The sequence below is a fragment of the Brassica napus genome, chromosome C4 (genome assembly GCF_020379485.1).
Source record: "Brassica napus cultivar Da-Ae chromosome C4, Da-Ae, whole genome shotgun sequence".
NCBI classification, from domain to species: domain Eukaryota; kingdom Viridiplantae; phylum Streptophyta; class Magnoliopsida; order Brassicales; family Brassicaceae; genus Brassica; species Brassica napus.
The window spans coordinates 5,845,613-5,861,223 of record NC_063447.1 but is presented as its reverse complement, the minus strand read 5'-3'; the positions used below and the strand labels follow the sequence as shown (position 1 = coordinate 5,861,223).

The 15,611-nt window shown below is 35.9% G+C and overlaps 1 protein-coding gene and 1 long non-coding RNA gene across 6 annotated transcripts; both read left to right on the top strand.

Annotated features, from left to right (window-relative positions):
- The first annotated feature begins 1,029 nt into the window (after positions 1 to 1,029).
- Positions 1,030 to 3,009, top strand: LOC125585065. 4 transcript variants are annotated; one of them, XR_007321939.1, is made up of 7 exons: positions 1,043 to 1,183; positions 1,269 to 1,351; positions 1,445 to 1,544; positions 1,623 to 1,683; positions 1,766 to 2,053; positions 2,139 to 2,325; positions 2,396 to 3,009. It is a non-coding gene; the product is annotated as an uncharacterized LOC125585065 (long non-coding RNA). The 4 variants fall into 4 exon arrangements; XR_007321940.1 differs by having other exon boundaries at positions 1,044 to 1,183; positions 1,448 to 1,544; XR_007321937.1 differs by having other exon boundaries at positions 1,030 to 1,183; positions 1,448 to 1,544; positions 1,766 to 2,325.
- Positions 3,010 to 7,465: 4,456 nt separating this feature from the next.
- LOC106392587 (mannose-1-phosphate guanylyltransferase 1-like) lies at positions 7,466 to 14,357 on the top strand. Of its 2 annotated transcripts, none has more exons than XM_048753426.1 (5): positions 7,466 to 7,725; positions 7,815 to 7,877; positions 7,963 to 8,202; positions 8,599 to 9,257; positions 14,137 to 14,357. In XM_048753426.1, the coding sequence occupies exons 1-5, from the start codon at positions 7,615 to 7,617 to the stop codon at positions 14,147 to 14,149; spliced, it is 1,086 nt and encodes a 361-aa protein (XP_048609383.1). In that variant the 5' UTR covers positions 7,466 to 7,614; the 3' UTR covers positions 14,150 to 14,357. The 2 variants fall into 2 exon arrangements, with proteins under 2 accessions (XP_048609383.1, XP_048609384.1); XM_048753427.1 differs by having other exon boundaries at positions 7,563 to 7,727; positions 7,812 to 7,877.
- Positions 14,358 to 15,611: the final 1,254 nt, after the last annotated feature.

Genomic DNA, 15,611 nt, shown 5'->3' with positions numbered 1-15,611 from the left:
AACAAAACTATTTTGTAACAAACTTAAGATGTTATATAAATTGTTAGTGGATAACTTGTTTATTATAAAATATATACTTATCATGTAACACTAGCAATGATCTCAATGTAATATGTTATTTACCGTGTAAGAAATATGGTAGATGTAACTTATTAGTTTACTTATAATATGATATCATAATGATTAACCGTTAAAAATATAAAAGTTAAACAAATAATGGTTAAGTTAGCCTGATAATCTATTTTGTAGTATTTAACAAAACATATATAGCTAACTCAAGCTATTTATAAACATCATACCCACAGATTTTGAAAAGCGTTTTCATATTTTGTAACCGCTAAAAAAGTATGTATCCGTTAATACAATATGTTATGTGGAAATTTGCAATCATGTATCAAACCACAGTTTTTTGGAAATATATATCGACATTTTCAAATCGGCTGGTTAAAACTAATTAAACATGTATTTGCTCACAAGGTTTAATTTGTAGCATATAATCAAATATTTATCAGTTAAAAATCTAGTTGTGGAAAAAAACTCATTTGTAAAAGAAAATTGTGTTAGATATCAAATAGAAAATGAAATATTGGGGAAGAGAAAATGAGACTTGAGAAAAAAAATAGAGTTATTTAGGAGAAGGCTAGTAAGAGAGAGATGATATAGTTCGGGTAGGGATAATGTTGGGATTTAGAAATGTCAATAGAGTTTAGGGTACTTACCTAAATATAAGTTTTTTTAGGTATATATAACCTAATTTCTCTTGTTTTTACTAAAAAATATTAATTTAATTATTAATTATTAGATTGATTTGGATGATCAGCTCAGTTGCATTCCACCTTCTCTCAGCGTTGTACTTTTACTACATCTATCTATATATAAAAAGTAAGCTTTGTATCCCTCCTAGAGTGTCCGGCTCGGATGCCATGTCACAAATTCGAGTTCAATAATCGTGACACGTGTCCATCCATCAATCCACTGCGTTTCATTTAGGGGATGTCTTTGTCATTTTTGGGCTTCATTTTGTGGGCTTAACCGAAGAAGTTCAGCCCCGATAGACAGAAATCCCTTTCGACTTCCTCCTTCCATCAAATTTTAGGGTTCATCCACTGTTCAATCTGCGACGATTCTTACATGTTCTCTGCCACCAAGACTGGAGGTTCGAGAGATTCAGTGGCTCAAATCGGTGGCTCTCTCTCTCTCTATATATATATATATATGTATGCAATAATTTTGTCTTTTAATCGATCCTTGCCTTCTTCATCTTTCAGTTTATCGGCAAAACATGAAGGGAGCCAATTGTAATTTAGATATAATGCCTCCAAGGAAGAAGCAGAATAAAAGATCCAACAAGGTAAGGTTTTAGATAAAACCCTAATCAAAGCAATAAGATTTTTGAAGTAGTTCAATCCTCCTGACTAAAACCTGTAAACGAATGTGTGATAAGAAGAGGACTTTGAGCAAATCTCAGAAACTGGAGCTGAAGAAACTTGAGGAAGACAGGGAGAAAGAGCTCCTCTCTGCAAAAAAAAATCTGATTTGTTAAAGTATGCTTACACTCTTTCTTCACTTCAAAATTCATTCATTATTTTTGTTTATATGAGTTTGGTATTGAGTTTATGCAGCAAGTATGAAATATATGAGGATGTGTCTTCGCTTTTACAATCTTCAAAAGTCATCAGAAGAGTAAGAGAGCAACCGCAATTTCTCTCTTTGTTACATAGTTTAGTCAATTGTGTTGTTTTGATTCTCCTTTTGTGTGTTTTAGTCTGATACGAAGCTGGAGAAACGCAGGAGAGCAATACTCTAAAGCTGGTGTTTTGTCTGATGAACCAGTCAAGGAAAATGACAACTCTGATTTTTGTATGGGCGAGCCTACCACACCTGAAATCCATATCCCGGCTCTTCAATCCGATTCTGACCAACTTATTCATCCCAACGAGCTCGATTCCAAAGTGATGATGATCTCTGCTTAAGAGGTCCGTGAAGAAAATGAAACGATGTATATGAATCTACAGACAATTGTCGTGATGATGAAGAAGGCTTACAAAGAATGGTTTGTCAATTTTTTTTTTTTTTTAAAATTGGCTATGATGTATGTTTGGTTTGATTGGTTTTTAATGGGTTTTGATAACGAAAAGTATGATGAGAGAGACACAAGGACCTGTGTTTGTAGTTCATGTTTCAAGACCAGCTGAAGTTGAACAGACGTGGAAGGATCTTCCTATAATTATGATGGAGCAGGAAATCATGGAGACTATCAATTATCATCCCACCGTTATTATTTCTGGAAAGACCGGTTGTGGTAAAACCACTCGAGTTCCTCAGGTCAGGTTTTGCTCATGTCTGAGGGTTTTGGTTTCAATGCTTAATCTAATCCTCTTTCTGAATCTTTCAGTTCCTTATGAAGCTGGCTTTGGCTCAAAGCAAGTCAGTTCTTGAAGTGTGGTTATCGGTATTACACAGCCACATCGTGTGGCTGTCCTCGCCAGTCGCCACTGACAAGAGGGTGGCTCATGAGCTTGGTGTTCGTCTCGGTCAAGAAGTCGGTTTCCAAGTTAAGTACGACAAAAAAAATTGGCTAGAACTCATCTATCAAGTTTTATGACCGATGGGTAATACGCAGAAGAGCAACGTCACGATCTGAAGAGAATTTCCATAGCCGCAGCTTCAGCCATTAATGGCGGCAGGAAGAAATCACTTGGTTGCAGAGGAGGGAGGACATCACACTTGGCGGTTGTGGTTGGTTTGTGTAACTGGCACCTGCACTTCCTATCAAGTTCTCCAATGACATCGAGGGGATTCAGTTTATAAACAGCATAAGAAAAAGTCATGTTGATGCTTATATCAAGCGCGTCACTGAACTCCCATTGAGGTTTTATGATTATCAAGTTTTATGATTATGAAGGTGAGGAATTTACTTACCGAATTCATGTTTCCAATGAATATCTTACTCTCATCACTTGAATTGGTTTGATCTTCATTGATAAAAATAAATTTATTTTGCCAAAATCAATTTAGTAGAAAAAAATTACCTATAAAACAGATTCAAAATTAATGTTTTAACAAAGATTAATCTGAGTATTTGCAAATTAAACACCAAACTAGATTAAAAGTTTCATAAAATTTCTAGAAGGAAATCCATTTAACACACTTTGTCAAACCTCTAAGTGAAGCATCGGAAAAAGAAAAAACTTTGCCAGTTGAACTTGAGGAGCTGCTGCTTGCTCTGGTTAAGGCAAAGGAGAGGAGGTTGACGAGAGCATTCCAAAAAAAAAAAGCCCGTTGAGGAGAGAATTAATGTTGTGGTCTCTGGCTACAAGCCGACACGAACCAAACAAATATGGAAAAAACGTTTTTAACGAATTGCAAGCGAGGCACTTCCAAATTGATATCGAAACTGAATTTTATCAAGGAAAAAGAAAGGCTTGGGCGAGTACATGGCAAGACTGTAATTAGCGTGACCTTGACATATATTGATAAAAGCACACGAAATGAACTGAAAAATAACCTTAAGTTTACTTGAATTAGCAAAACATGTAAGAAGTGGAGATGATGCCATACCATAAGAAGCTGATTGTGGGGGCTCTCAGTTGGTTTGTAGGCTATGCTCCACCTCTTAAGTTCAATTAAAGAAGAGGAGAAGAATAGAGGTTGTAGGTGATTAATGTATAAAGTATAAAAATTAAATATGTGCGTAACATCTATAACAATAATATTATTCGATAGTCCAATAAATATATTATAAGAATGTAATATGAGAAATGGTGGTAAGTATATGGCGTTATATTTGTGAGGATCCGATTCGGAAAAGCACGAGAGCTAATTGAGACAAAAAAAATTCTTCTTTTTAACTTTTTTTCTAGAGAGCTTGGTTGTGTGTTATTAAGGTAATTCTTATGAAAGTGAATAAAATACAAGTCATTGGTTTCTAATTTATTCTAAATTCTAAAGCACAAGCAGAACTAAAATCCTAACACTCACCTTACACACAATACAAAATCTCCATAAAATGCAATTGTTGTCATGACTACGGTTTACTAGGTTAACCAACACAAACAAAACTCAAAATACTTAAGTTGTTATTACCTTAACGGTCCACTTCTACTTCGGTGTAGAAAACAATTTATATTAGCTAATATTTTTGCTAAAACAATAAAAATCGCACTAGCTCCCACAAAGAAATACTACTACCAGATTTAATCATATAAATCAGAGGTCCACAGCAATATCCAACCTATAAAACTCAGGTTATTTCCACTAATGCACTCACTCAGCCAAAATCACACTCTATTATATACATCAGACAACCGCACTTGATTAAATAATAAAGCCCAAATACAATAACTCATAAATAATTCAAAGAACATGATTTTCATTTTCAATCGTCCATTCAAACTTGAAACAAACGAACTAAGTACAACATCAGTTGTAAACCAACCCCTTTCCATTAAATTTGCATATTAACAATCATATATTTGTAATGAAAAATAAAAATATAACACATCCCGCCCGTAGGGCGGGCCGATCCTAGTACATAATACAAGTGTGGAATTTACCATATTTTCTATAATAATCGGTTCGATTTTATGGCATATAAACATTATAATATAAGTTCTAATAACTAAAGCTCATAGTTTGGAGGCCACTAAACTTATATATATTCTCTTTAAATTTTGGAGAACAATATCATTGTTTCATCCTGTTATTTCCTCCACCGACCATATATTTATATGTAGTGTGTTGGATTATATAACGTGAGAAATTATATAGACAAAATGTTATACATTAACCAGAGTTGTATCATCAAACACTACAAGAAAACATCGGTATTCTGACGGACATTCCGACGGAAAATGAAATCCTCGGAATTTCCCGAGGAATTTCCTCGGAATATACCGACGGAATTCCGAGGAAACATCAATCCGTCGGAATATTCCGAGGAAATTCCGAAGAACTAGTGATCGATCGATGCGTTTTTGGACATATACCCATCGATCGATCACATTGTTACGCTTTGGTCCATCTTAGTGATCGATCGATGCATTTTTGGACATAAATACATCGATCGATCCGTTTATAAAAAAACATTCGAGATTTTGAAACCCCAAACAATAGTTCCTCAGAATTTCCTCGGAATTTACACTTGATATCCTTGATCGATCGATGGGATAATCTCATCGATCGATCACATTGTTACGCTTTGCGGTTTGAATAACACCTATATAACCCTTATTAAGTGTCTTACGTTCATTATGAAGTCAAAAATTTGTTCATTACCCTATAATAAACACTTTTCCGATTGTATGAACGAAATTCCCACAACATAAGAGAAACACTTATACACTTTAATGAACGGTAAATGGAATACTTACAATTCGTTTTGCAATTTGTTATTTCATGGTTTATGCTCATCTATACAAAGAATCTTCAATGGTATGCATTACAATTGTATAAGAAATGAAATACGGCAAAAAAAAATTGATGTTTTGAAACCCCAAACACTAGTTCCTCGGTATTTCCTCGGAATATTCCGAGGAAATTCCGAGGAACAATATAAATTAATAGAAATACATGCACATGATATTCTTTTTCCTCGAATTAATGAAAATATTCCGAGGAAATTCCGACGGATATTTAAGTGGCCGTCGGAATTTCCTCGGAATATTGTCATTTAACCGGGCAAACAAGCCGCCAAATATTTCGCGAAAATTGAAATTGAAAATACTGAGGGAATTCCGACGGAAAATATCCGCCAGGCCCAAGGTTTTATAAACTCGAACCGCATCTTCTTCCCCATTTCTCTCTTCTTCCCCATTTATCTCTTCTTCCTCTCCGGCGATCTCTCTCTCCTTCCGGCGTTCTCCACCTTCTCTCGCGACGATCTCTCCAGCGAATCCTTTCCATTCCTTTACAAATCATGTAAGGACCTTATCTCACTCTCTTAGGTCCTATTTGTTAAGTTTTTAAGTAGATTTGATGATTTTAGAAGTTTTTTGATAGATTTTTGTTTGGGTGATTGGGTAGGATTGTGATTTGTTGTGTAATAGGTTTAGAATTGTGATTTGGTTGTGTTGAATTGATTTAGAATTTTTTTTATAAATTGTTTATTATTTTTGTATTTACAAAATGTTTATATAAATTCGATTTTACAAAACGTTTTTGTATATAAATTCAATTTTTGGATTTATAAAAGATGATTTCATATTTATAAAAATATTTATATTTATTAAAACTAATTTTGTATTTATAAAACATTTTTTTGATTTATAAACACTATTTTTTTATTTTTGTATTTATAAAAACTATTTTTAAATATACAAAATGTTCTTTGTATATAAATTCGTTTTTTGGATTTATAAAAGATGATTTCATATTTTAAAATTAATTTTGTATTTATAAAACATTTTTTGATTTATAAACACTATTTTATTATTTTTTGTATTTATAAATACTATTTTGTATTTATAAAAAGATGATTTCATATCTATAAAAATATTTATATTTATTAAAACTAATTTTGTATTTATAAAACATTTTTTTTTATTTATAAACACTATTTTATTATTTTTTGTATTTATAAAAACTATTTTGTATTTATAAAAAGATGATTTCATATTTATAAAAATATTTATATTTATTAAAACTAATTTTGTATTTATAAAACATTTTTTTATTTATAAAAACTATTTTATTTTTTTTTTATTTTAAATATGTTTTCTATTTCAATTTTAATTTCATATTTTTGAATTTCAATTTAAAAAAATAAATTTCTAATTTTTTTTTTGAATTTTGGAAATATTCCGAGGAAGTGTATCCCTCGGAATATTCCGACGACATATTTCTCGGAATATTCCGAGGAATTTCCGACGAAAAAAATCCTCGGAATATTCCGAGGAAATGAATTTCCTCGGAATTCCGTCGGAAATTTCCGAGGGATTTCTGAGGAAAGATGAATTTCCGAGGAGTTATTTCCGAGGACTTTTTTCGTCGGTATGTCGTCGGAATAGCGTTATTCCGACGACATACCGACGATTTTTTCCCTCAGTATACCGCTGTTTTCTTGTAGTGAAAGAAGAATGTAGAAGGATTTAAAAAAAGGATGTTAAGTACACCAGATATTAGCATGACAAAACCAGTATATATCTAACACACATCTTTTGTTAGAAACATATGCTTAATAGGCTCGATTCCTTGTGGCATTTTTTCAATATTTTTTTAGATATCAATAAATAATGGGCCAAAAACTGATATGCATGTCATGGGAGATCAAAATGTTCAAGGCCAGCTGTTATTATGACGACATAATATGCATATTGATTGATAAAGAAACGTCTCACGCCACAGGCATATTGAAAAGTTAGTTTGTGGAATGAAAAAACTAACAAACAAAAATAAAATCTTTCAATAAGGAAAAGAACAAATAAGGAAATAGCATTAAATGGGGTTTAGACTTGATTATTGTTCACCTTCTTGTTATTTAGTCAGTTCTCACCATTTTATGGATCCACAATGTGGTTAAGACTTGAATATTCTCAGATATTTAGCCTACCCACCACATATTGTTAAAATCTGACGTTGGCATCTACAAGAAAAAAGGAGTTTAGTTGCATCACGATGAAGGCATTCATTCTTGTTGGAGGGTTCGGGACTCGGTTAAGACCATTGACTCTCAGTTTACCAAAGCCGCTTGTTGATTTTGCTAATAAACCCATAATCATCCATCAGGTAGTACTATAATGATATTCTTCTCTTGCAAATTAGGTTCTGCTAGTTACTGTCAATGTTTTAACCACTTCATCATGTACTTTTTATAGATAGAGGCTCTTAAGGCTGTTGGAGTTGATGAAGTGGTTTTGACAGTCAATTACCAAGCAGAGGTGAAAGACCTATCTCCCAGTTTTTGTTTTGTTTTGGAAGCTATATTCTGGTTAATTGTTTGGAAATTTACTATTGTGTCGACAGGTGATGCTTAACTTCTTGAAGGGCGTTGAGGCAAATCTTAAAATCAAAATCACTTGCTTACGGGAGACTGAGTCTATAGGTATGGCTGGTCCTCTGGCACTAGCGAGAGACAAACTGGTTGACGGATCTGGAGAACCTTTCTTTGTCCTTAGCAGTGATGTGATTAGTGAGTATCCATTCAAAGAAATGATTGAGTTTCATAAAGCTCATGGTGGGGAAGCCTCCATAATGGTGACAAAGGTGAGATTGTCTGATCTAATATCCAGTTACGTTAATGTTTTGTGAAAATCCGCAAACTAAATTAGAAGAAATAATAAAAGTAATAGAGCGTAAACTTGATTTAGGTAAGTTCTCATTTTCTAATTTTTTATTGATTACATGAATGAATAACTTTTTTTGGGTCAAACATGAATGAATAATTTATAACCGTTAAACACATGTTTTAGCAAAAAAAAAACCCGTTAAACATGTATATTCTTATTAAAAAAACTAATATTCATTTTCTTTATCTATTAAAAGCCGTTTTTCTGATCTGGAAAAATATACTGGATATGGTATTTTACTAATGCACCAAATTTAAGTCAATTCGAGAATGAACATAATGATTGTTCCTCTAATGTAGATATTTGGTTACAGGTTGATGAACCGTCGAAATATGGAGTTGTGGTCATGGAAGAAACTACAGGAAAAGTGGAGAAGTTTGTCGAAAAGCCAAAACTCTATGTAGGCAACAAGATCAACGCTGGGATTTATCTTCTGAACCCGTCGGTTGTTGACAAGATTGAGCTAAGACCAACCTCAATCGAGAAAGAGACATTCCCCAAGATTGCAGCAGCTCAAGGGTTCTATGCAATGGTACTACCAGGTTTTTGGATGGACATTGGGCAACCACGTGACTACATAACGGGTCTGAGACTCTACTTAGACTCCCTAAGAAAGAAATGTCCTGCCAAGTTAACAACCGGTGCAGACATTGTTGGGAATGTTCTAGTGGATGAGACAGCTAAGATTGGAGAAGGATGTTTGATAGGACCAGATGTAGCCATTGGTCCAGGGTGTATTGTTGAGTCAGGGGTTAGGCTCTCACGTTGCACGGTAATGCGTGGGGCACGCATCAAGAAGCATGCATGTATCTCGAGCAGTATCATAGGGTGGCACTCAACGGTTGGACAGTGGGCTAGGATTGAGAACATGACGATCCTTGGGGAAGATGTTCATGTGAGAGATGAGATATATAGCAATGGAGGAGTTGTTTTGCCACACAAGGAGATTAAATCCAACATCTTGATGCCAGGGATATATTAACATGACCCAGGTCCAGTATCAAGTGAAGCCCAACAACAATACAAAGCCTGCTACTGCTCTGAGACAAGAAGACAAAAGAGCATTAGACTTGCTCATGCAAAAGAGCTGTTCTCAGGGTACGAGAAAGGAGAGTATCCAGCTAGCTAACCGTTACGCTATCTTATCTACAGCAGGCTAATGAAGTCACAGCTGGCGTCAGTCTAGATCCTTCTGCTAGAGTGTATAAATATCAAGTCTTATAATGAGTGATGTTTTATCAGAAATAAAACGTAAAAAAATTCAGTCTTTATCTCTGTTCTTGTTTCTACCTTTATGGTATCAGAGCACAGAAAGTAGATCTTGGATTCGCTTTCTTGCTCGTAATGGACGGAAATCCCAATCCTCAGTCTGCGTCTAACTTGACGATTACTCAGTGTGTCACCTTGAAGTTGAAGGATGACAACTATTTGCTCTGGAAACTGCAGTTTGAGCAGTTCCTTTCGTCTCAGATGCTTCTCGGCTACGTTAACGGCATGCACCCTCGACCAGCTCAAACCATCACTGCTCGCGAAGGAGACCAAGTTACTGAAGCAGCTAACCCGGAGTTTGTCAAGTGGGTACAAAAAGACCAGCAAATCATGGCCTGGATCTATGGTACTCTTACTGAGAATGCTCTTCGCTCAGTGTATGGACTTCATTCTTCACAGGAGGTGTGGGTCGCTCTAGGGCAGAAGTACAACCATGTCTCTGCCTCCAGGAAGCTAGCTCTTCAGAGACGTATTCAGAACACTACAAAGGCCAACAAGACGATGACGGTGTATCTGTCTGAAATCAAGACGTTGTGTGACCAGCTTGATTCCATTGGAGCACCTATTCCTGACAGTGAAAAGATCTTTGGTGTTCTCAACGGTTTGGGAAAAGATTATGAGTCTATATGTGCGGTCATTGAGAACTCGATGGACCTTGTTCTGGCTCCGACTCTCGATGACGTAATGTCCAAGCTGACAGCTTTCGATGAAAAGCTTCAGAGTTATGCTGTTTCTTTTGAAGTTACACCTCACCAGGCATTTTATACACAGAGAGGAGGTTACTCTGGTAGAGGAAGAGGACAGTACAGAGGAGGCTCAAGAGGTCGTGGCTATTCAACTCAAGGCCGGGGTTTTTATCAACAGTTTGGTCAGACTGGTGGACGAGGAACGCAACAGAACTCAGGAGGAGGAGGTTCTCGTCCAACATGTCAGATCTGTGGAAAATATGGTCACTCTGCGGTCTCATGCTACAAGCGCTTTGATCAGCATTATCAAGCTGAAGTTCCGCAAGCACTGGCTGCTATAAGAGGATCAGATGGTCATGAGTATGAGAGCAACGACTGGTATCCAGACTCTGGGGCTACTCATCATGTCACGAGCTCATCACAGAATCTTCAGTCTGCTCAGCCTTACTCGGGTTCCGACTCAGTTTTGGTTGGTAATGGGGATTTCTTGCCGATCACGCATGTGGGCTCTATTGCTTTACCAGCGATGTCAGGTACGCTTCCTCTTAATAACGTTCTTGTATGTCCTGGTATAACCAAGTCTCTATTGTCTGTCTCCAAATTAACTGATGACTACCCATGTGAAATCACGTTTGACTCACGAACTGTTCTTGTAAAGGAAAAAGCATCACACAAGCTTCTCAGTCGGGGAAGTAAACATGAAGGTCTGTATAGATTGGAGAACCCTCAGTTTCTGGCATTTTACTCATCAAGGCAGCAGAGCACGAGTGATGTGATTTGGCACAAGAGATTGGGGGATCCTCATCATCAGATTCTTCAACATCTATCAGCAATCAAGTCTATTTCAGTTAATAAAGTCTATAAGACTATGTGTGAGTCATGTCATTTAGGAAAGACTTCAAAGCTTCTTTTCTTTAATTCAGTATATCAGTCTCAAAATCCCTTAGAGAGGATTCACTGTGATGTATGGGGTCCAGCACCTGTTACTTCAGTTCAAGGATTCAGATATTATGTGATCTTTATTGATAATTTTTCAAGATTTTCATGGCTCTATCCTATCAAACTCAAGTCTGAGGTATATGCTGTCTTCAAAACGTTTCAAAGCCTGGTAGAGAATCAATTTGGCAGAAAGATAAGCATTTTTCAGAGTGATGGTGGTGGAGAATTCGTCAATACACAGCTCATGACTCACCTTGCAAGCTGCGGTATCAAGCACTACTTGTCATGTCCACACACCCCTGAGCAAAATGGTTTGGCAGAACGAAAGCATAGACATCTTCTTGATCTTGGTATGTCGATGATCTTTGAAGCTCGTCTACCACAGAATCTATGGGTTGAAGCTGTGTTCACTGCGAACTTTCTCTCAAATCTCTTACCTACATCAGTTCATGATAAGAGCTTAAGTCCGTTTGAGAAGATCAATGGGGTTGCTCCAGTATACACAGCTTTGAGAGTGTTTGGCTGCGCTTGTTATCCATACCTCCGTCCTTATGCACACAATAAATTCGACCCCAAAAGTTTGCTGTGTGTCTTTATGGGATATACAGAGAAACATAAAGGATACCGATGTCTTCATCCACCTACGGGCCGTGTGTTCATCAGTCGTCATGTTCTGTTTGATGAAGCAAGATACCCCTATGCTACTGACTATCAAAATCTCTTACCTCAAGCTGATACACCTCTACTATCAGCATGGTACAAAGGTCTTCTGGTGCCTATGTCGACTCAAGAAGACAAGGATCAGTCAACACCTGAAGAACAAGTAGTCTCAGGAATGAGAAAACAGAACCATACTGCACCAACACCTCTTTTTGAGTATGTTGAAGCTGACTTCCCTCCACTGCTAGCAGAAGCTCCTGTGTTAGTCCCTCCACCTGCACAAAACGTTGCTGTTCAACCAGTGCCTGTTGTTCCTGTGCAACAACAACCCCAAGAAGATAATGCTCATCAGATGGTAACAAGAGCTAAAGATGGTATTAGAAAACCAAATCCAAGATATGTCTTGCACACTGTTAAAGGCATACCATCAGAACCTAAGAGTATCGCAGAGGCACTCAACCATTCAGGCTGGAAAGATTCGATGGGAGAAGAAATAGATACGTGTGAGGAGACAAGGACTTGGAGCTTAGTCCCGCGTCCAGACAATACACATGTCTTAGGCTGCAGATGGGTGCACAAAGTGAAGCTGAATGCAGATGGAAGTGTGCTGAAGTTAAGATCACGCTTGGTTGTAAAAGGCAATGAACAAGAAGAAGGAGTTGATTTTCTTGAGACTTATAGTCCCGTGGTGAGAACAGCGACAGTAAGGATGGTTCTGCATACAACAACAGTTAACAAGTGGGATATAAAGCAGTTAGATGTCAAGAATGCCTTCTTGCATGGAGACTTAACAGAGACAATATACATGAGACAGCCACCAGGGTTTGTAAACTCGAAGTTTCCAGATCATGTGTGTCTTCTTCATAAGGCAATCTATGGTTTAAAACAGGCTCCCAGAGCATGGTTTGATAAATTCAGTTCTTTTCTCTTGGCCTATGGGTTTGTCTGCAGTGTGAAAGATCCCTCCTTGTTCATCTACCGTCATGGAGAAGCAACAATCTTTCTCTTCTTATATGTAGATGACATGATTTTAACTGGAAATGATTCAGCTGCGATGAAGAAGTTACTGGAATATCTCAGTTCAGAGTTCAGAATGAAAGACATGGGATCTCTGAGTTATTTTCTTGGTGTTCAAGTCAAGTATACAACAACAGGCATCTTTCTAAATCAAGAGAAGTATGCGTCTGATTTACTACAAGCAGCAGGGATGATTGATTGTGCTCCTATGCCAACACCTTTGCCATTACAACTTGATCGTGTGCCTCATCAAGATGAGTTATTCAGTGATCCAACATATTTTAGGAGTCTTGCGGGAAAGCTCCAATACCTTACATTAACAAGACCAGACCTGCAATTTGCGGTCAATCTTGTGTGTCAAAAGATGCACCAGCCAACAATGGCAGACTTTCATCTGTTGAAAAGGGTTTTGAGGTACACAAAGGGAACAATTGCCATGGGACTTTATTTTAAATCTGCATCTGATTCCTCTTTGAAAGCATTCTGTGATAGTGACTGGGCAGGTTGTCATGAAACAAGAAGATCTACAGGTGGTTTTCTGACAATGTTGGGCTCTAATCTCATTTCCTGGTCAGCCAAGAGACAAGAATCTGTCTCAAGATCATCAACAGAGGCTGAGTACAGGTCTCTCTCTGATACGGCAGCTGAGATATCATGGATAACAGATGTTCTGAGTGAACTTGGCAGCAACAATACAAAGCCTGCTACTGTGTACTGTGATAACCTATCTGCTGTACATCTTACAGCCAATCCGGTATTGCACAAGAAGTCCAAGCACTTTGCTACTCATTATCACTATGCTCGGGAACAGGTTGAAAAAGGCTCTTTGATAGTGCAGCATGTTCCAGCTTCAGCTCAACTAGCAGACATTTTTACCAAGTCTTTACTTCAGGCTGCATACTATGCGCTCAGGAACAAAATCGGTGTGGTTGAACCACCCACCACGAGTTTGCGAGGGGGTATTAACATGACCCAGGTCCAGTATCAAGTGAAGCCCAACAACAATACAAAGCATGCTACTGCTCTGAGACAAGAAGACAAAAGAGCATTAGACTTGCTCATGCAAAAGAGCTGTTCTCAGGGTACGAGAAAGGAAAGTATCCAGCTAGCTAACCGTTACGCTATCTTATCTACAGCAGGCTAATGAAGTCACAGCTGGCGTCAGTCTAGATCCTTCTGCTAGAGTGTATAAATATCAAGTCTTGTAATGAGTGATGTTTTATCAGAAATAAAACGTAAAAAAATTCAGTCTTTATCTCTGTTTTTGTTTCTACCTTTAGGATAGTGATGTGACAAAATGTGATATATGTCCATGTTGGAATTTTTTTTTTATGTCATTTTTTTTTCATCTTTGTGCTTTCGGTATATTATTACTAGCTTGAATAGAAGTAAAAACAAAATGCTGTAAATCTTGTTTAGTGTTAAAGTCATTTGGTGTTCTGTAACTTATCAAAAACAACTGTATCAATTATCTTTTCAGTATTTATTATGAGTTTTCTCAGTCAACCTGTCACATGATGCTCTCTTTTTTAATCTTAGGAATATCCTGGATTCAGGGAGGGAGAGACTCGGACTAATTTCTAAATGGATGGTGCGGTCCACGAATGAACTTTTACTGTGGATATTCAAATGGACTGTAAGATAGACTCGTATCCGCGTGGCCACAAAGTGAAGCGTAGTGGAGTGCCTTTGAACCCGGATTGTTTAAGAACCTAAAGTCCGCCTACCACTAGATCATCGCCCTGTTGTTTTCAGTCTTAAAGAAATATTCAAAAGTTAGGTTAAAAATTAGGAGAATTATTTACCAAAAACATTAAAAAGCTCATAAATTTAGCTGTTAATTTAGAATCTATTTTACTAACATCGAATTGTTTTGCTCAAAAAAAAAAATTTGTTCTATTAACCTACAGAATTGATATAACTAGGATAAGACATGCGCGAGTTTATTTATATATATTATCGATAGTTTTTTATATATATGTGATCATTTTATTTATATATATAAAATATTTTTTGTTGTTATTATATAATTTTTTCCGATGGATCGGATCAATTTTTATTAAAAATAATGGAACAAAACTATAATTAATACATCATGAGTTGATCGGATTGGACATTAAACAAATTATAACATAAAAATCTTATTTTTTCCATCGAACACATTCTTGAAAAAAGTGAACAGTATTGTTTTCACAGTTGAATAATTTTGACTTTTATCTTCCATATGGTTTTGAAAGCTTTCAAATCAACCATCGAATTGATACATGTCATTTTAATGTTTTTAGTCGTATACTTAAGGAAAACTTACATTTTTGTAATTTAAAGTCGTTTTAAAAAATTCAAAATATAACATCTAAGAAAAAATCTAACATATAAGAAAAATCTAACATATAAGGTGTCCTCATTTTTGTATTTTAAAGTCGTTTTAAAAAAAAATAACATATAAGGTTTCCTCATATTCGTAATTTAAATTCATTTTAAAAAATTCAAAATATTACATATAAGAAAAAATCTAATTTTTTATTATATGGTTAATGTGATTGTTTATTTTTTTTATAATATAAAATTAAACAAAATGAAGGAGGATGCAAAAATTGTTATCAAATTTTTATTATTCATAATCATTAATTGCCATATATATGTAAATCATATTAGGTAATCTCATAGCTTTTATTTAGGGAACGAATACACACTTCTTATATTTAAGAATAATATAATGGTCTCTAGTGGACATTAAACAAATTATGACATAAAA